Source organism: Carettochelys insculpta, chromosome 5 (assembly GCF_033958435.1).
Source record: "Carettochelys insculpta isolate YL-2023 chromosome 5, ASM3395843v1, whole genome shotgun sequence".
In the NCBI taxonomy this organism is placed as follows: Eukaryota; Metazoa; Chordata; order Testudines; family Carettochelyidae; genus Carettochelys; species Carettochelys insculpta.
Genome location: NC_134141.1, coordinates 113,628,261 through 113,649,473, shown reverse-complemented (window position 1 = coordinate 113,649,473; position 21,213 = coordinate 113,628,261). Strand labels below are relative to the sequence as shown.

At 44.5% G+C, this 21,213-nt stretch overlaps 1 protein-coding gene across 2 annotated transcripts in view; it reads left to right on the top strand.

The window, feature by feature from the left end:
• Nucleotides 1-3,371: 3,371 nt before the first annotated feature.
• Nucleotides 3,372-21,213, top strand: part of ME2 (malic enzyme 2) — a 40,444-nt gene continuing 22,602 nt past the window's right edge. The window contains exons 1-2 of one of the 2 annotated variants that reach the window (XM_074995782.1): nt 3,372-3,472; nt 13,914-14,035. In XM_074995782.1, coding sequence (XP_074851883.1) covers nt 13,928-14,035 — 108 coding nt within the window. In that variant the 5' untranslated portion in view covers nt 3,372-3,472; nt 13,914-13,927. Of the gene's footprint in view, nt 3,483-13,913; nt 14,036-21,213 lie in introns of both variants that reach the window. The other variant, XM_074995781.1, reaches the window with a different exon arrangement.

The following is a 21,213-nucleotide window of genomic DNA, read 5'->3' as shown; positions in this document are numbered from 1 at the left end:
TCTGACTCCTAAAAAGGGTGAAGTAATTTGGAAAGGTTGAATGGTGCTTGTTTCAAGACCTCAGATTACCTTAAGACCATGTTTCTCAACTGGTGGTGTGTGTGCCCTTAGGGGCTACGCAAGGAAGTCTGGGGGTACTTATAATTGTTTTTGAAAGTGGGAGAACTTTATTGAAAAAAAAAAGGTTGAGACACACTGATCTATACCATCCCTGTTAGATATTTATCCAACTGCTCTATGCCCAGCACTAAAATGCAAGTACAATACTCATATTCTAATTGATTCATTTTATAACTATATGGTAAAAATGAGAGTATAAATAATTGTTCAGTAATCATGTGCTGTGACACTTCTGTATTTTTATATCTGATTTTGTAAGCAAGTAGTTTTTATGTGAGGTGAAACTCGGGAGTACACAAGACAAATCAGACTCCTAAATGAAATAATGTAGTCTGGAAGGCCAAAAGCCACTTGTCTAGATACGCTTTATCCAGCCATGAAGGCAGGGAACTAGTTATTGTAACCATTTTTTTTTGCGGGGGCGGGGGGAGGGGCGTTACATCTTCCATGCCATGCTTATCTGAAATGTTCAGGGACATCAAAGCCATATTGATAAATGCAGGGAGAGAAGGAGGAAGCAGCTGTGTATGTAAGTCACAACATCATGATTAGGAGAAGAGGGGACTTTGATTAAACAAGGTTGTAAAGTATGTATTTATTACGGTTGTATCTATAGCAACTATGCCTCCCTGTGCTCGTTTGGATGCTGAACAGTCTGAGTCATCTCAGCTACCAGAACAAAATGAATAGCTTTGCATCTTTTAACATTAATAAGGCTACTCAGCAAGAGACTGGAAAGGCAAAAGTCCCCAGGGTAAAGAGAAAGTAGTGGCTCCAGGTGGTGTGAGCAGCGGTGGCTCATATGAGCCAAACCCTATTCTGTGGCACTGGGGAAAGTACATTGTCTCTTCTGTGAAAGGTGCAGCAGGTGTGGGGAACAGGTTCTTGTTGCATGGCAGGTTCATGTTGCGGTTCTCTAGTGGTCCGTGTGTAGCACCTAGAGGCACTGAGACCTCATCTGGGGTGAGTGAAGTCTCTGCTCTACAGCCTCAGCTGAGAACCAGCTAGCCTTCAGCTCATGTTGTAGAGTGCAGGGCTTTAGACCCTGTGCTTACAGGTTCTATCCCTGGTGCTGGCAACCTGGCTGTGTCAGTTACACCTGCCACCATAGAACTCAGTGTGTTACATGTGCTGCCTTCTAGCCTGAACCATAACTAAACATTTTAGAGTCCGGAGCAAGCAATCATATTTACAACCCTCAGAAGCAGCGTGTGCGTGTGCGTGTGTGTGTGAGAGAGAGAGAGAGAAAGAGAGAGAGATGTGGAGTCACATACCCCTCCCTAAAATTTCTGCCTCACAGAAATTTTCCAGCTGTGGGGTGCACCTCCCCAAAGTCTGAAACCTGTCACCTTCTGCCAGGAGCTGGAGATGGGAAGCTGTGGGAATCACCTGGCCTGCTCAGGTGTCCTTGGTTCCCTATGCTGTGGGAGCTGGGCTCTGGTTGGCTATCTTGTAGCCCTCCTTGCCCTGCTTCCCACACTGGCTGCCTCTGCATGAACAAGGGCTTCCCAGGCAGGGCAGGTGGCACCTCTCTGAACTGTGCCCTTGACCCCTTCTTGCCTCCAGTGGCATGGGAACACATGATAGTTGGGTGATGTAAACGAGCTAGGGCAGCCGTGGGGCTAGGACCACTGGAGCTTGAGGGCCAGCAGCCAAGACCCATGGGTTTGGGACTGGTTGCCAGGACCCTGGCCACAGGGGGAAGCAGCTAGAGGCCCGGATGTGTGGGTGAACAGGGCCATCAGCTAATACCTGGGAGTTCTGCACCACTGCCTGCTCCCTTAGTTCTGTTCCTATGCTTGCCTCTGCCCTGAAGGAGCTCAGTGTTACTGTATTTCAAGTTCCCAAATAGAGGACATGGCACGAAGAGAGGGTCGAGGAGTTGGAGGATGTTTATGAATGGTGCTGGAGGGGTGTCTGTACACTGGGGGCACTAGAGGATGCTGGGGGGCCCAAGAGGGGGCACCTGGAGCACGCGTACCTGCAGAAGGTGGGCTGTCAGTGCTGGGAGTGGGGATGGGCCAGCTTAACAGGAGAGCTCCAGATGCTGCTTCTGCTGTGTGGAGGCTGCATGAAGGGCTCCCACTTCCCTTCCCCTTCTCCTAGCTCCTTCTATTCCACATCCCTTCTCTGTTCCCCACTGCCCATATTGCCCTCCCTCCCGACTCCCTATCCCCTTCTCTTCCTGCTGCCCTCTCTCATCCCCTTTCCTGCCACACACTTCCACCTCACCTCCTTTCCTCCACACCCTCCCCTCCTCCCTTGCACTGGCCCCAGGGCATCCACTGTTGTATACGAAACTGGGCAAACCTGACCATATTGGGCACCCAGCACACATAGAAGGGGATGCCAAGCAGTCCTAGGATCCAGGAGGGGGGCGTCCTGGCCAGAGAAGCAGCTCTGTGTCACTTCCTCCATTCTTGCCTGGGGTCTCTGTTTGGGGGCAGAAGGGGGGCAACTTGTGACTTCTGCAACCAACCTGCAGCCTTACTTTTGTCCAGAGCTGTGATGGTTTGGATGAACCCAGACAGTCTTCACGCCCTGACCTCTCAAAAGCCCCTTGTTTACTCTGGAGTCCTGTCACAGCATCGTTGACAATGATTTAGCTCAGAAACAAAGGGAAGCATTGTGTTTATTAATGGCCGGGATCCCACAGCACTTTCAGTTCCTGGCCTGACTAATGCAGCTGTGCCCCTCATTGCCTCAGGGCACCCCACACTCGGGGACTGTTTGAGGGCAGCACTTGTCAGCCTCCCCCCACAAGCGATGCGGTTAGCACCCTACCAGCTGCTCTGTGCCTGGCCCTGCATCTCCAGTGCCCCACCTCATAGCTCCTGCACCCCGTCAGGCTACAGATCCCCCTCCACTGCCCCATTTCCACCACCTCAGTCTCCCTGTAATCACCCCATAACTCCTGCTTCACCCCATTATCCTCACCCTCTTCCTGCCCCCCCATCTCTGCCACCAGCCCCTCCTCACTGAGCCCAGCTCATCGTGGACCAGGGGCTGGAACAGCTTTGCCCTCCCGCTCCGTGCTGATTGGCTGTCCCTATTGGCCTTATTAGCATCTTCAGCTGTTCTCTCCTCTCTCCCTCAGCCCCACCCCCCTGCCGGTTGCAGCGGGAGCCGATTAGAAGAACGTCGTCCATCCACCGCCTCTCACTAGTTGAGTTGAGCTGTCAGTCAGAGGGAATGCCCCGCCCTCTGGAGTGTCGCTCTCTGGCTGTGCCCCGCCTGCTTCATTCTGGGCTCGGCAACGAGGGGGAAGGGTCTCTGGCACAGGAAAGCTGCTGGCTGGTGCAGAGCCAGAGGCAGGTTGAAATCCTGGGGTAGCATCCTGCAGGAGGAAGAGGTAGCAGCTGGTAACTATTTTCCATTTCAGCATTAAGAGCATTATAACTGTTTAATGGCCCCATTCGGGGACATGTTGTGTGAGACTGGTTTCGTGGTCATTTCCTTCCTGAATCGCTTCCTTCTTAGGAGTGTTCTGGTGTTATGTGCGCTCCCTGGTGTGTGTGTGTGTGGTTCAGGCTGTGGACAAGATTAAAATGAAACTGAAGCCTGGGCTGCTACTGCAGTCACAGGCTGCACAAACACCAGCATTTTATGGGGAGCACTTAGCAGTTCTGATCTAATAAACCCGGTTTGTGCGCTTGCTCTGTCTGCTCTGCCCTGTTACCACAGGGACGTGGCTGCTACATCTGTAGGCCATGCTCACACTGATGTGGGATGATGTGAGTTGTGTGTGTCTTGCTACTGGTAACCCATCCCTGCCTCAGGATTGCTTTACTTCCTGACTCACAAGATGCCTTTGCATAGCAAATTGGTTCTACAGTTCGATTCCACTGAAAATTATTCCTCCTTCATCTCCCATTCATCCTGCCTACAAAGGCTTTGTTCTCGCAGCGCTTCCTGCAAACTATTCCATTCAAACTCCACCTCTTGAGATTAAACCTTTTGAGTAATGGTGGGAGCTGTGTACAATCTTCTGTACCTCTCGCTGGTATCTAATACTCCCTCTGCTCAGCCAGGAAGGGTGTGTAGGTCTCAGGCAGGCGGGTTCACTGACAACAACTTAATCTTTTTGGAAAAGGAAACAAGGGGTATGTCGTTTACACAGTAAAATGAGTCAGTTATTCACAGGTTGGTTTTCCAAAGTAGCAAAGTAAGGATGAAAATGATGAACTAATCACTTGCAAGACTTTGCTGCCCTAAATAGAAATCTTGTGAGTCAGACCCCTGGGAAAAGACAGAGCAGTTAGGGACTGCTTACATATCTGAAGTACTGCCCTGAAGCTGACAGTTTGTGTGCTGATATTCAACCTGGAGTGAATTTTTATGGCAGAGCCATAAAGCCCTGAAAGCAAAAGTTCATAATTAGTAAACATGCTGGCACAGTATTTGAGTAGGAAAATGTTAGGCTGGTTGATATTTTTAGAATTAACATCTGCAAGCCTTTGTTAGACCTGTTGTTGTCTATCTAGTAAAAGAAATGTGGTGATGATTTGAAATGCCACTGTTTTCTTTACAGTTTTAGCTGAGAGGCAGGTGGCTTTTGTGGGGAGAGGTAACTCAGTGGTTTGAACATTGACCTATTCAATCCTTGAGGGGGCCATTTAGGGATCTGGGGCAAAATAGATTTAAAAAAAAGAGTGGGGATGGTGCTTGGTCCTGCCGAGAGGGCAGGGGACTGGACTCAATGACCTCCCAAGATCCCTTCCAGTTCTATGAGATGTGTATCTCCATATATATAATCTTATTGGATTGCATGTTGTTATTACAATGTACATTTAGATTATTGTGGTCTGTATAAGTAATACTGAGAAAGTCAAGTAATAGCATCAACCCAGTAGTTATTTAAAGGAAACTCTGCTGCACTTAACATATGGATCAAGCCATGGCAGAAGGATTATTCTGTTCCAGAAAAATGTTGGTATAAGATTATTGACAATTGACTATCTGCTTTATTGATGTGCATTTGCAGAGATTTTTTTGTGGTGCCTCCTCACCAGGGTTCCTGTGGCTGGGGCTGCCGGCAGGGATCAGCGCCCCAGCCAGTTCCCAGCTGTGGGACTGCTGGAGGCCTCACTGCCCCTCTGGCAGCCCCAGTTGCAGGAACTGGCTGGTGGTGGGGGCAGAGGAGATGAGGAGCCATACTGGTTTCTCTCTTTTTTTTTTTTTTTACTTTTACAAGAAAAGCGCTGTGCATATGTAAATGTTTGTGATCATGAGCTCGGTATGCTCAGTTTTTAATACATAAGAGCCTTCTCTGCTTGTTGCGACTCCTTGGAAATAACATACACTGGTGTCATATGGGCCTGCTCGCTTATACCTCCCAGGAATCTAGAAGGTTGTCTCATATAAATCAAGAATGTGATGAAACTGCAAACTTTACACTCTTTGCAACAGAGGATGTCCTTTTTGTTCTGTGTTTTCCCAGCACCAACCACAATGGGACTCTCTGGTCCGGCAACAGGACCATGGATGGTGCTGGACCAGAGAGCTCCAGCAACAGAGCTTACTGGCGGGCCAGGAGCAGACTAAGACCAGCCAGGAGTGAAACCCTGCTGGCAGCTGGTGGGGAGGAGGAAAGGAAACAGCACGCTGAGAGCAGAGCCTGACCAGCAGCCAGGGTCAGGAAGCCCTGGTGGTGGTCCAGAATGGAGCTCTGCTGGCAGCCCTGGAGCAGAGACCAAAGGCTGCAGCCAGGAGGTGAGCCTGGCTGGCTGGCTGGCTGTGCAGTCATCCCATACTCTTTATGAGAGAGCTCCCCAGGAGAGCCCAGAGGCCTGACTTCCCTTGGACTGGCAAACTGCCTTTTGCAGAACTGGTCAGGTCCCGAGGGTGCCAGACCAGGGAGATTCAACCTGCACTTTTAACAGAAAGGGCCATTCTCATGGCATAAGCATGCTGTGCATTGATGGACGCTCATGGAATATTCTGTTAGATAGCAACAGAGGTTTCCATTTCAACTGTAACAATGGAAGGAAGTAAATTAAGTGGATGTGTGCCATTCCTGCAATTTGCCCTCTCTGCTCCCATTGCACACCTTCCCCAAGCACCCTCCCACGAGCGATGGGACCTGGGAGCTTTTACCGGGGGTCTGGAGCCAGCAGCAGGGGTGGGGCTACTCCTGCACTCGCGGTGGTTGCAGGAGTTGGAGCAAGCCAACCTTAGCCCTCTCGGCTCCCCTGAGCCCAGCTCCCAGCCATGTTGCTCTGGGGAGCACAGCAGGTTGGGCTTGGGTTGGTTGGCTTACTGCCAGCCCGATGAAGTGGAGCAACCCATCAGGGAGATGGCAGAGCAAAGGAGCTGGTTTGGTCTGCTTCCCGTGGCTCCCACTGAAGCTGATGAGTGCGGGGAGGCACGCCTGAACCCTGCTGCTTGCTCAGGCCCCCCAGTAATCTCCCAGACTGCCCTGAACCCCCTGGAATCAACCCCAAAGTGAAGGAACCAGGGCAGCCACCCTGAGCCATCTTGCACATGGGACATCTCTGGTGGTGGTTATAGATTCATCATTACATTTGTACGCTCATTCATCTCCAAGCTTGCATGCGTGCCTGTTTATTGTGTGTATCTTCTAGAGTCAGTCTGTTACATAGTCTTACTTCAACAAGCAGCTTTGTATATACACACACGTGAATTATCGTGTTACATGTATTGAATGCAATGTATTGTTTTTTCTTTATAAAACAAGTTATCTTTTCTGGATTTGAGTGATGCAAAAGTTGGGTGAAAGTTTAAAAAAAATACGTTTTGTAAGAACCAGGAATTTTTTGGTAAAAATTGGTTTAATCTGAAAATGAAGGAGCTTAGCCACGATTCAGGACTGTACATATTCATGAAACAATTTCTACTGTTATATGGGACGTAACATTGGTTTGGCTGAAGGTGGGCTAGGTAATAAAACATGTTTTCCTCTAGAAACTGGGGAGGCTTTGTAAGGCCAGTTCAGACCTTTAAATTAAGAGTTATCCCCTATATTTAAAATAAATGTTTATTACCGATTCGTGTTACTGTTAAGTCTATTCTGCATATTTGAGGGAAAATGTACTCGTTTGCTTATCCCAGCACTCTGAAATTTTGTATGTGAAGAAATACTTGTAATGTTATTTTTATTACAGTTGACACAGTAACTGAGGGATAACTGCAAAGCCCTTGAACATAAATTGCAAATCTGCTGAAGCATATTACTAAGTATTAAAGCTGTAATTTGTGACCCAGATAGCTTCAATGTTAATTGAGGCAGACATTGCTTTAATTGATTGTATGAACTACATGACTGAACTGGGAATGTAACTGTACCTTTAAACGTCTAATGAATATTTTTTCCTAAAAGTAGCCTTTGAAATTCACTAATCCGTAATTGTACTAACAAAAACATTTGTTCTAGATAAGTTCACTTTGTACAGTGCTAATTATAGTTTAAACTGGCCAGATGCCTTCTGATAAGATACCCCGCTGCAAAAAACAGACATCCAATACGCTGAAGAATGTAGGCTCAGTTAAATTGTGACACAGAGTATAAACAATATCATCTAAAAATTACTGGCTATATCGAACCAAAACTGTCTGTATGTCACAATTCTGGTTAGAACCACTGCTTACTATCAGTTACTGAAAGTAAAACAAAGAAGTCTGGTTTTGATTACGCTGACATAGGTTTTAGACAACATTTTTATTCCTCTTTCCGTTTCTGTTTTCTCTTCTTGTCCCTGTTAACAGCACTTCTGCTTAAATCTCTGTTTTCATTTCCTTTAGACCTCCCTTTTATGTATTTTTCCACAATTGACTTCCCTCCTTCTTCTGGTTCTGATATAACAAAACATCACCATTTCAACTCAGGTCTCTCTTTAAAAACTCTCTACACCATAGGTGCTGGGAGTAGAGGTCCGGGGGGTACTGCAGCACACCCTGGCCTTACAAGGTTTCCATTATGTGCAAAATTTACCATTTGGTTCAGTGGCTCTCAGCACTCCCATGATACAAATTATTCCAGCGCCCCCTCTCTCCTCTACAAAACTTTCCAGATGCCCCTTACAAATGATCTACAAGGGGTTAGCACTGCCTTGTGCTTGTTCTGCATTGGAACAGCTGGTGTGCTTCAAATCCAAAGGGTGATTTTATATAGACCCATTCCCGCAGTTGAGTCATTTGGAAGCTCTGACCTTATAGAAAATAACTGTGACTTTTATATATATTTTTAAAAATTTAAGGTTGAGTTTTTTGCCTTTGAATGTGTTTTGACCCACTAAAGTACAGGGCTATATCTGAGAGTTTTGTGGACAAACTGGGGTTTTGTTGACAAAACTCATGGAGCGTCTACACACAATGTGTGTTTTGTAGACAGAAACTGTCAACGAAAAAACTTTGTAGATGCTCCAAGGGGCCCTTTTGTCGACAAAGCAGATCGAAATATAGATCCGCTTTGATTTGTAGACACAATCTGTTGACAGATGTTTTGTTGGAACACCTCTTCTGACAGACACATCTGTTGACGGATGGTTCTAGTGTACACGTAGCCAAAGAGATTTGTGGAATAAGATTTAGGTCTTTGCTTTTAAAATGCAAAAATCCTTATGAGCTGTAAAGGGGGGAACTGAACTGAAGAAAATGGATCAAGGGCGGGTCGGTTTAGGGGAATGAGAAGAAAGATGGGATGAAATTGAAAGTAAGAAGATACCTGGGGAAAAGAGGGTTCAGGAAAAAGAAAAAGTGATTTATCAGATTTTATTGCAGTGGTGGGCAACCTGCAGACTGTGGGCTGCATGCAGCCTATTTGGGTTCTGTGTGTGGCCCACGAGGCATTTTATTTATGGTTGCCCATGCGCAGGGTTGCCAGATTCTGTTGGCTTTCATCCACATAGTTTTTTTTCCTAACAGTATTAAACGAATAATAAAAAAAACCCAAATATATATATATAAATATATAAACAAATATATACAGACAAACATATATAAATATATAAACAAATATATATATATAGACAAACCCCAGTTTGTTGACAAAACTCTCAGATGTAGCCCTGTACTTTAGTGGGTCAAAACACATTAAAAGGCAAAAAACTCAACCTTAAATTTTTAAAAATATATATAAATAAATAATAAAGACAGGACATGTGAGCTTAGGTGCGTGCTGAATGCCCGCAACATTGTGAGAGCCACATCCTTTCCAAGTGCTGCTATGGCTCAGTTGACAACTCCCCCCCCTCAAATTCTAGGTATGCGAGTACAGTTAGCAGAACTACCCTGCACAAGGAGACTGTCTTGGTTACAATCTTGCAGTCCACTGAGATGGAGGAGGATCACTCAGGTGGCCCACTTGCTAGCCCAGGTTGCCCCTCACTGTTTTATTGGGCTGTACAATATCTGGAATTAAATCTCCTGCATGCGAAGATGGAAGGGAGCACTGTTGGTTTTTTTTTTTCCCCCCACAAGTGCTCGTTCACTGCAGTGAGGTAATGGAATTCATTTACATGAGGGGGGCTGGGTGGTTTGTTTGTCTTAATTATAGTTCCTTGTTTAAGAAATTTAGTATTGACAAATTGAAACCAGCCTCGTCCAGTGTTGGTGAGATGTATATTAAGTGTTACTTTTGCATTGCAATCTTAAATAATTTTGTACAGCTTATTGATTTGAAACTGTGTAATAATGGCAAATAAGTGGCCACAATTTAAATTGTATTCAAAGCTGAATTTGCCAGGCACAAACGATGGCAGTGTTATAGCACAAATTTAATTTTATAAATTCAGGCCCTGTTCTTCACAAGGTTATTTTTGTCAGCACTGCTCATTAACTCAAGACAGGCCAGCTGTATTTTGTCCACCACCACCTGGGTTAGTGAGGAATTACTCTGTTAAAAGCGGTTTTTTTTTTAAAATCCTAATAAAATTTCCATTGCTCTGTCTACAGACAATAACCAAATATAGTTTGCAGCAATCTCACTGCACGTATGTGCTTCAGATCACACTTTCTTAAAGTGAAAAGTATGTACATGCAAACAAAGGAGCATTGATTGAGAAACAGAGTACAGTTGCTGTGTGTATAGGAGTAGCTTTCTGCTATAGTAGAACCTCAGATTTATTGGTAATAGAGGTTGGTTGTAATTCTGAAATGTCCGTAACTCTGAACAAAACATTACAGTGCGTCTTTCAGAAGTTTATAACTGAGCATTGACTTCATGCAGCTTTGAAATGTTACTAAGAAGAAGAAAATCGCTGTATTTAACCATAGTAATTTAAACTGAACAGGCACGGAAACAGCGTTCCTAACCTTGTCTAATCTTTTTTTTAAACTTTCCCTTTATTTTGTTAGTAGTTTACATTTAACACTGTACTGTACTGTACTTGCTTTTTTTGGTCTCTACTGCTGCCTGATTTCATACTTCTGTTCCAAATGAGGTGTGATGTTCACTGGTCGGTTGATCATGTTGTGTTGTGAACTCTACACCGTGGGCAGTACAGAAATGCAAAAATGGGGGAAGGGGAGGGAGATAATTTTCCTGGTCCTTTTAGATACTTATAAACACTTTCCAAGGAAACTGTTATCAGATTATACTTCATGGTGCCTCTCTACCACCAAATAGAGTTTAATAGCTGGTTAGGTAATTTTGAAAGACGTTACAGCTGCTATAGCAGAACCTCAGATTTATTGGTAATAGAGGTTGGTTGTAATTCCGAAATGTCTGTAACTCTGAACAAAACATTACGGTGCGTCTTTCAGAAGTTTATAACTGAGCATTGACTTCATGCAGCTTTGCAACGTTACTATGAAGAAGAAAATCGCTGTGTTTAACCATAGTAATTTAAACTAAACAGGCACAGAAAAGTTAGTTTTGATTAATGTTGTTCCCTAATGTAATTTGTGATTCACCTGTAAGTTGTTTTAAAAAACCAAACCAGTTAGTGTTTCACTAGTCAAAAATGACTTCCACTGCTTTTGAGAGTCTTAAATTTGTTTAGAATTTGGGCATGTCAGTAGGTCAGGGAATCAGAGTGCCAGTAATTATGAGCTGGGGGCTCCCTCTGCCACCTATTGTGCAGTTTTGTTCTTGTGAGCATGTTACTGAACAAATGTGTGTGCTTGTGATGATGCATGTGAGAGCTAACCCGGCTCTGTATTTGACTGGGAATGGCAACTGCTGGGAAGGGACACAAGGGGGGTGCCTGTCATGTACTGCCCCCGTGTGACTCCTCCCTGTGTTATCTAGCCAGGGGAGGACCCTGCCTCTTACCGACCCCCTCCTACCCCCGCACCTCTTTCCCCAACCCCCGTCCACTCCCGAGCAATGCAGCCCGGGTGGACTAATGACGGAGCTCTGGTGCTGACAGCAGGGGACCCCCACACACACACCGGCAGTAGTGGGCAGCCTCTGCCAGCTCCATTCCAGCTCCTAGGTGAGGCTCTGTTTCCTGCCACCAGTGAGTTTGGGAGCGGTTACATCCCTTCCCCAAGGCCCTTTACCCAGCAATGGAGCTGGGGGAGCAGAGTGGGCTAGAGCCCGGTCACCCCACTTCACTGGTGGGGGGGGCAACCACTGCAGCCTGAATCAGGGCCCCCTGCTAGTTCCCCAGGCCACATTGCTTGGGTGAGGGGGCCTAGGAGAAGGGCTGGACCCGCCTCCCCATGCTCACTGGCAGCAGGAAATGGAGCAATGCATCTGGAAGCTGAGGGAGAGGAGCAGACTGGGCTGGGTTGCTCTGCTTCCTGTCACCACCCATGAGTGCAGTATGGGGAGACCCCCTACTGCCAGTGCCAGGCCCTCCATTAGTCCCGTGGGCCGCATGGGGCTCCCCAAAGCTTGGGGCTTGGAGCAGTTTAACAAACCATCCGGCTCTGCCTGCTGCTTTTAGCCCCTTGGCCCTCTCCCTACAGCATTTTGGGGGTACATGACCCTTCCTGACCCCACCCCATGCATTGCCCCTGCCTGGATTTGCTGTTAAAATATAACAAACATCTGCTACCTCTGGCCACTTCTTGTGAGCTTCTGAGGATTAACAACCCTGCGTCCTTCCTCGGTTGGGCTTTTCGAGTGTATGTGTGTGTGTGTTTGCACAGATTGGACCTGTCTAGTCCGGCACTCTCTCATCCAGCAACATCCATAATCTGACCTGATATCATTTAGACAAATGACCACTTATCACGGTGTGGCCGAGTTTCCCGGTGTCCCATAAAATTTGTTTCCAGCCACCAGTCCTGGCTCTCAGTGCTCTGTGCTGTTACTCAGCTGTAATTTACTTTAAGCAGTAGAAGTGTTGGTAATGCTGCTAGACAAAGTTGACCTCCCATAGTCTGGAAAATTCTCTCTTTCAGCACCAGTCAGGTCCCAAGGGTGTACTAGAGAGGTTCAGCCTGTACAGTTCCTGATACAATGGACAAAGCCCTGCCTGGGCTGATCTGATGGGTTTGGTCCTTCCTTGGGCAGGGGCCTGGACTTGCTGGCTTTTTCGGTCTCTTTCAGCTCTATTGTTCTATGATTCTATGATTTGGGGATTCTGGGCTGCAGTTGTTATTGACCATGTATAGTATGGTGGCACTTAGAGGCCTGTCAGGCCAGGATGTAATTGTGTACATGGCAGCCCCTGCCCCCAAAAACTTGCAAACTAACCAAAATCTCTAATTGCACGGAGGGGGGCTGAGGCCATTCAGCACTATACCGGATCGGCCTCAAGGCTTGTAAAGTAAAACTAACAGGATCCTTGAGGAAGGCTCTGGAAAATGACACCCTGCAGAAAAGCATGTCCCTCGTGTGTCTCAGCACAGCTCCACTTTTTAAGGACTAAAATAAGGCTCTGGACATATTAATTTATCTTGTTTATTGAGTATTTTAGATTTATGTGTTTTTTCTTTAGACTGTTTTTAAACATGCAAAGTAACAGGTTCCATGATTTCCCTTGGGAGACTACTGCAGAGGTCAAGATATAGATCTTCCGGGATATTTTCCCTGACATTCAGTCTACATTGTTCTTTTCAGTACTATCCTAAATAATTCTCTCCTCCTTGGTGTTTATACTGGTGGCAAGTTCATTGTTGGCTGAAATTGGCCAGCAGCTGTTTTCTGTTCTAAGTACAGGGCCCAGATATCAGGTAATTTGTGGCCCCTGATCGTTTTCCAGTGTTCTGTCGACTCGGGGTAAGTCTACACTAAGCCCTGGCTCTGACTCAGCTTTGAGCCCAACCACCACGTGTCCACTTGTAGGCACTCAGACTTGGGCCAACAAGCACTTAGGACCAATATTTCCTCGATTTTTTTTCCCAGCCATTATTGGAATAAATTTTGTTATGTGCACCAAGGCATGTGAAGATGTGTACCACCAACAGAAACACATGCTGCTGGCCATGGGCTTCTCTGGGTGCTTTGCTAATCACCTGGGTGGGGGGTTACCTGAATCTCTCCTAGGTGGTTGCCCACGTGGTCAGCTTACAGAGAACAATGCTCAGGATCCAGGTCTCAGGACTCTGATTGGGAGGTGAGTCAGAGCCCAAGTCTCACTGAAACTCGGGTCCAAGCCCTGCTGTTTTGCAGTGTGCATATAGACCCAAGTGAGAAGGTCTGTGTAGTATGGTATGGACACATCAGCACAGCTGTGAGACACTGTCTCCTCTTCTACAGGGATACTCTGCTTTTTCTTCTTACTGGCTGTCACAAAATATTATTACAGTAGTTATAATCCTAGCACTCCCCAGGCTCACCCTGTCTGATGTGTTTCTCCCTTTCATGCTAGACACAGAAATGTGTACAAGTGGTTAAGTATGTTTTTATAGGTGAACTTTTTTGATTTCCTTTACTTCAGGTGAAGTATAAGAAATGCTCTCCCGGTTAAGAGCAGCTGCCACTCCCTGCTCTCTGGCATGTCGCTCCGTGCACACGAAAGAAAAAGGCAAGCCACTGATGTTAAATCCAAGAACAAACAAGGTTAGTAGTGTGTTTTTATCAAACCTCTTCTCTCCAGCTGGTAGCAGTGCTGTACACCGTGTTCTGGGATTGAAAATTACACTGATGTGAGGTGAGTGCCAAAAAAGAGATATAAGCCTGGAGGATCAATGGTGACGTAGACTTCAGTATCTAAGAACTGTGATTTCAGGGCTAGTACCAAAGACGTTCTCGTATTATCACTCCTACGAATCCCTGATTTCCAATGATGTAAAATATTAATGCGTAATTTCCATTCTCTGTCATGAATTAGAAATCCTGTCTTTGATTATTCTCTTGCTTTCATTGAGTGTGATTCCAGTTTGATTTTTATATTTCAAGAAACACTAAAGCTCAAGACCAATATCTTATGTCTATGATAGCAACTTTGAATCCTGCCCTTTCAAGTGATCGACAGTGTTAACCTCTAACTCTGAAGTCTTTCATAGTTGCCATGGACTGGTAATCATCCATTTCCGTGGGAAACCCTCATACGAAGAGAGCCAACAAAAGGTCTTGATGTTACTCAGAAACAGGGTTTAAGTGGATTTAAGCTGTGCATCAGCATTGTACTGGCCCCTTGCGTGAGGCAGGAATTTTACCCCATAAAAGAACCTCTGAATTGCCGAAGGAGATTTTCCAGGGCAGCTGCAATCCAGGAGGACAACAAAATTCTCAAGAGTTAACATGGGCGTAGTGGGAGCTGAAAATAGCCTTTTTGGCAGCTGATCCAAAGTATGAACTGCAATCCATAAGAGATGAGAGAGATCACAAACCTGACCAGTTTTGGGGAAAACCGAACACCCATCTGTTTGTTGTATTCTACCCACAATAGGAGTGGAAAAAAATCACTACTCTGCTGTTTCTGGACTGGTGGAGAAAAGATTAGTGAGTTACAAAGAGTGACTCCTAACTACCTCTCAAAGGAGACAACAGTAAGCATGTATGTCTTTGTTCAGAAGCTTACATGAGTTTATGCAATGTGGTCCGATGCTTAGGGCTGAGTGTTGTATAAACACCTAGACAGATAGAGACTTCCAGTGGCTGCTACAATCATGTATACAGTGAAGTGGGAGTGGAGTGTGAGTTAGGAGAATTGTGCGGTGTGTTTAGTTACCAAGTCTTGTGACTTCTCTTGCCGACAGGTGGAAATTATTTCAAAGGATGCACACTTTTCCAAGCACTGGTAGTGCACCAGTGGTCAGAAAGGCAAACAATGTACAATTGCTTGTAGCAATAGTTTCTAAGTATTATTTTTGAAGGATGATTTTATGACAAATGGCGCAACATTTGACAGGAAGAAGTTTGTTGCCATGCTTATTTACCGTGTCCATGCTTTTAATGATTCAGACCAATGAAACAAAGCAGCAGAAATGTAGCACTTTAAAGAATAACAAAATAATTCATTTGGTGATAAAGTGCTATGTTTCTGCTGTTGTGTTGGAGTACAGACTAACATGGCTACTCCTCTGTTACTAGTCAGACAAATGAGTCATTCTGGATACTAGTTCAATTCTGGCTCTTCTCAGCCTATGAAGAAGGGTGTTAGCTTCTCGCACCCATTTGAGTGGGTTTTTGAAACGACTACATGATACCAAGTGCCTTGTAGGCAACAAGTAGAAGTGATAAATTGAGGTCATTTATTCAGCATCTCAGCAGAGAAATTAATGTCTGACTGGGGATGGAAATTGATTTTCCCTTTCAATATGTAGATGGTCTTGCTAGAGTGGAAATAAGACCAGTGACTGGTGTGGTGTGAGGTAAAATTGCACTACTGCATCCAATGTATGGATAAACAACAGATTTCAGTATCCGTTGCTGTGAAAGAGCTGCAATTGTCCTCTCATTGTAGGATCTTTTGTTGGTGGCGCTAGTTGTGTTGCTTCTGTTACTTAATATTTTATGTCCCTGAACACATGGAACTTAAGAATTGGAACCCATAATAATGGGGACTAAATGCCATATTAAAAGCTGTAAGATACCATCTGATGAAACTGGCAGAGCCAGATCCCAACAACCCACCTTTTGTGACCCTTGAACTTCCCACCCCAGAACTCTTGGATCGGCTTCGCTGCTTGGCAGACACAAGAATTTATATGCTCTTACCTTTGTGGCTGTAAACTGGTACCCACAGGTGCCAAGTGCATAAATTAATTGAAGTTGTTTGTTTCAAAATCCAGCTTTCAAGCTCTATTGTCAGGGCAGCCCAGAAAAGGTCAAAATGGTAATGGCCTTGATATGTCAACCAAACAATTGCAGAACATACTGTAACTGCATGAACCTATCTTTGCATTGTTCCATGGTGTGTGACTTTGAGAACCGTTCTATGACAACAAAACAAAGCCGCAGAAATGTAGCACTTTAAAGACTAACAAAATGATTTATTCAGTGATGAGCTTTCGTGGGGCAGACCCACTTCTTGATCTGAAGAAGTGGGTCTGTCCCATGAAAGCTCATCACCAAATAAATTATTTTGTTAGTCTTTAAAGTGCTACATTTCTGTGGCTTTGCTTTGTTGGAGTACGCACTAACACGGCTACCTGTCTCTTACTCTTTTATGACAAGGACCTCGATTACAGTTAATTGACTTTGAAGACCTTTTGTTATGTCAGAGTTAAATGCTGTGTAAAAACATGTAAGCTTCTGTCCTGATTGGAATATACCTAATCATATATATGTGTTTACTGCAGGCAATTATAAATGATGTTATTTGCTTTTTGTATTGTGGTAGTGCATAGTATTATCCGTCATGGGTTAGGGCCCCAGGCAGTGTACAAAGGCGATGCAAAAAGATGCTCTCTGCCCCCAAAGAATTTATTATCTAAGTATCAGGAAAGAGGCAACAGATAAATACAAACTGAGTGATCAGGGAGGTAAAGGACAGGAGAATAACAAGGACAATAATTGTTTAGTAGGTGGTTATGCTTTTAATCTCACAAATAATCTACTGTCTACATTTTACTGATGGCCTCAGTTTTGTTGAGGGTTTATCATCTGTTCTTGAAGGGTTCTAAATGTAAAGAAAAGTTCAGCTATTTAATCCTCAGCTTGCTCTTGTTTTCTGTTTGAGAAGGTATTTGATGTCAAAAATGTAGGTAGGATTCAGACTTACAGCTCATTTGTCTTAATTCAGTCACGCACCTTGAAGCAGCTGAATTATCTGTAGGTGTGATGCCTCTGCATGTTTCAAGGAAGAATAAACCCAACCAAGATTGTTCGGTTAGAACAGCAGCAGTTTAACGAAGTATCTGCAATTTAGTAACAGTGCACGGTCTGGATGCAATAATATGTGAACATTGTACTAGTGACCAGCTTGGCGATTTTCAGCTTTGCCGAATCAGTGTGATGGCTCAGTTGATCAGTGCTGGTTTACAGAGACTTCAGCATTTAAGTGACTGGTTTGTATTAGCCTAGATCATTAGTGAGAATTACTATAAGCTTTCTGATGGCTATGTGATGGACTTTAAAAATTAGATCTGTGATTTCTGTCTCATTCCGAGCAAACCGAGATTTAACAATAACAATTGGCATCCTTGCTGCACGTCTCGCCGTAGAGGTCAAGCATTGGACAGAGACCAAATTAACTCGTACCTTCGTGTCAGGGTGTGATGTATGATGATGGGAAAAGTTGGTACTAGTGTTGTTGGTGTTTTGTATAATCTGCAACAATCTCTGTTGTCGATGCAGCACTTTCCACAATCACTAAATTAAGTTAAAAATGTGGGGACAGGAAGGAAATCACTGGAAATGCATGCTGTGTTGCATTTATGTGATCAGTCAACTATGGTCACAACAGTACAGTGTAAAATAGAGGTTTTATTCACATGTGTGAACCTTGTTAATTTGCAATGATGGCTGGAGACAAGTTGTGGAACAATGAATTTCATGATTTAGCAAGTAAACAACAAAGCACAATTAAAAGAAATAATACCTAGCTTTCTACGTTAATAGTTTTCAAAAGGCTTCATAATTGTAAATGGATTTATCCTTATAGTGCCCCATTAAGGTTGGGAAGTGCTATGGGAAACCAAGCAACAGCTTGTTCACAACACCAGAATGCATCATTCATCACAAAATGCACTTTAGTCATCTGTTCTGACAAGTGCAGCTGAGATTTATTTTTAATGAAAATGTTTTACAGTAAATTAATGTGCAGTAAAATATTATGGAAGTGGTTTAATATTTGAGTGCTTACTATGGTATTATGCTACTAAATCGAAGGGGGCGTTAGATGAGTTTTGGGAGAAATACAAGGGTTGGAAAATGAGAGTTTAATGAAGGCCTTATGCAGTCTGGTGCAGTACAATTAAGAAAAAATCATTTATATTTGCTTGGGAAGATGGTCACAGGCATTGTTCCCTGTCATCTGTGTGCTTCTGCAGCTGCTCAGGCAATATTCAAATAGCACCCAGCTGATCAGTAGAAGCACTCACAGGTAGTTTTTTTGTTTCTACTGGTGGTGCACATTTGCACAGGTCTCAATGTACATAAAATATTTATTCTGCCCATGGATGGAAAAAAATCCACACATAAATGGAAAAGATTAGAGGGAATATTGGTCATGGGCATTTGTTAGTTGAGGCACAAAATATATTCCCCGAACCACTGGTAACAATTTTAAAAGCCATTGATATATTCTCACATATCAGTTTCCTCCATTTTCACACTGAAAAACACTCAGCCTTCTTACCCAATGACGTTAGAGCAGCCACTCTTGCCAAATTCCGTTCCCCCGGTCACCTTCACATGAGTGGATGAGTACAGTGTTGTAAGGATCAGCACCGTCTGCTTAGCGTAGGAGCCGTCAGCCAGAAGGGCCAGAGTAAGAACAGGTCCCTGTGCCAAAGAGATTGTGGATTGAAGGCACAGTACAGAACGCACAGGCATGCTTGTGGCTTCCCAAGGTACTGATGAGAGAGATTCTGAAGCAGTATACTATAATGATCGGTAGAAGCATAGTTAACACATGTTGAACCTCTCTAGTACGGAACTCTCTTGTCTGTCAACACCCATAATCCGGCATGATTTTAGTTGTCCAGACGACCAGTTACCATGTGTGTGGCCAATTCCCATGGTCCCATAAAGTTTGTTTACAGCCGCCAGTCCTGGCTCTCAGTGTTCTGTGCTGTTATGTAGCTGTAATTTGCCACTGAATGTCTTCTCAGGGCCCAGTAAGCAGTGGAAGTGGTAAGGCACAGTAGGCTGCTAGACAATATTAATCTTCCATTGTCCAACAAAATCTCTCATTCGGCACCAATCAGGTCCTCAGGATGCTGGAGTAGAGCAGTTCAGCCTATATTTGTCAATCACTATTTAGACTGTGGTTTTCCCACTCTACTGGGTGACTCCCTTTACACAGGAAAAAGACATTCCCTGCTGTAAGCATACAGTGTCAAATCTCTGAATTGGAAAGAGGACTAGGACAGCAACGTAAGTGAAAGTCAGGTAAGATAGCAATGGAGAAGGACACCTGAACAGGAGGATAGAGGCTATGGTCATGTAAAGAAAGTGACCCTAGGGAATGAGTTCTGCAACATGCCAAGCATCTTCTAAGAGGTGTGTGACTCTGTGCTTCTATTGCCCCTCTGGTCCTGTGGACTTCAGGTGATCATCACCTGTAAGGAGGTAAGCAGTGTGCTGCCAGATTGTGAGGGAGGAGCAGGTGAGATTAGGAAAGGGTAGTCAAAAAGCATTCCATGTGAGAGAAAACAAGTGAAGCAGGTCCCTAGAGATAGTGCTGACCTAGGCTGGATATGGCCACATCCTGATTTTTGGGGCTGGGAGAGAGGAGGAGGGGAGAAAGATGAAGTAGGATAGATCCCTGAAGTCAAGGACACAATACTCCAGCTATTGACCAGAAATTAAGATGCATCTCTGAATGTGAAGATTTATGTTGTTCAAATATACAGTGTGAGAAACTGTAATGTTGTTTGAAAGAAAAAGTCCAGTATGTTAACTTTGCAACAACATAAGCAACACTGGTCTTGTATAGGTTGAAGAATGGTTATAGGCTAGAGAGGGCGGGGGGAACCAAGAAAGGCACATGAAGCGTATGCAAAAAAGGAAATATACCATACAAGCCATTAACTTTTCATTAAGGAAGCAAAAACTTATGCTCATTGGCCAATCGCAGAGGGGGATTAAGAGCATGTCATGACTAAATATTTATGGGCTCATTCAGAATTAAATTGTTTTAAGGGACCTAATCAAGGACTTTGACAGAGATAATGTAGTTTTCATTGGTGGAATACCATTGTAAGCATACGTTAGTTCAGGCTACCATAGCACAGCAAAAGGTATTCTAGGGTTAGGTCCTGTGATGATATCACTGGTGTAGATATGTGAACAGAGATGTGTACCCAGAAGCCACCTGCTACAAGACAGGCCCAAAAAGGAAGACAACAGAACACCATTGGCCATCACATACAGCCCCCAGCTAAAACCTCTCCAGCTCATCATCAGTGATCTACAACCCATCCTGGACAATGATCCTTCACTCTCACAGACCTTTGGAGACAGGCCAGTCCTTGCCTATAGACAGCCTGCCAACCTTAAACATTCTCACCAGCAACTACAGACCACACCACAGTAACTCTAAACCTGGAACCAATCCCTGCAACAAACCTTGGTGCCAGCTCTGTTCATATAGCTACACCAGCAATATCATCACAGGACCTAACCACATCAACCTCACCATCACCATCTTTCACCTGCACATCTACTAATATAATATAAGCCATCATGTGCCAGCAGTTCCCCACTGCAATATACATTGGCCAAACTGGACAATCTCTATTTAAAAGAATAAATGGACACAAATCAGACATCAGGAATGGTAACATACAAAAACCTGTAGGAGAACACTTCAGTCCCCCTGGACACTCAGTAACATTTAAAAGAAACCATCCTACAATAAAAAAAACTTCAAAAACAGATTCCAAAGAAAAATGGCAGAGCTGCAATTAATTTGCAAATTTGACACCATCGACCAAGGATTGAACAGAGACTGGGAGTGGCTGGCCAATTACAAAAGTAGTTTCTCCTCCCTTGAGGTTCACACCTCCACATTAGCTACTGATAATGGTCCACATCCTCCCTGACTGAATTGAACTGGTTTCTCCTCGCTTGATGTTCACAACTTCACATTAACTGCTGATAATTGGCTGCATCCTCAGTGACTG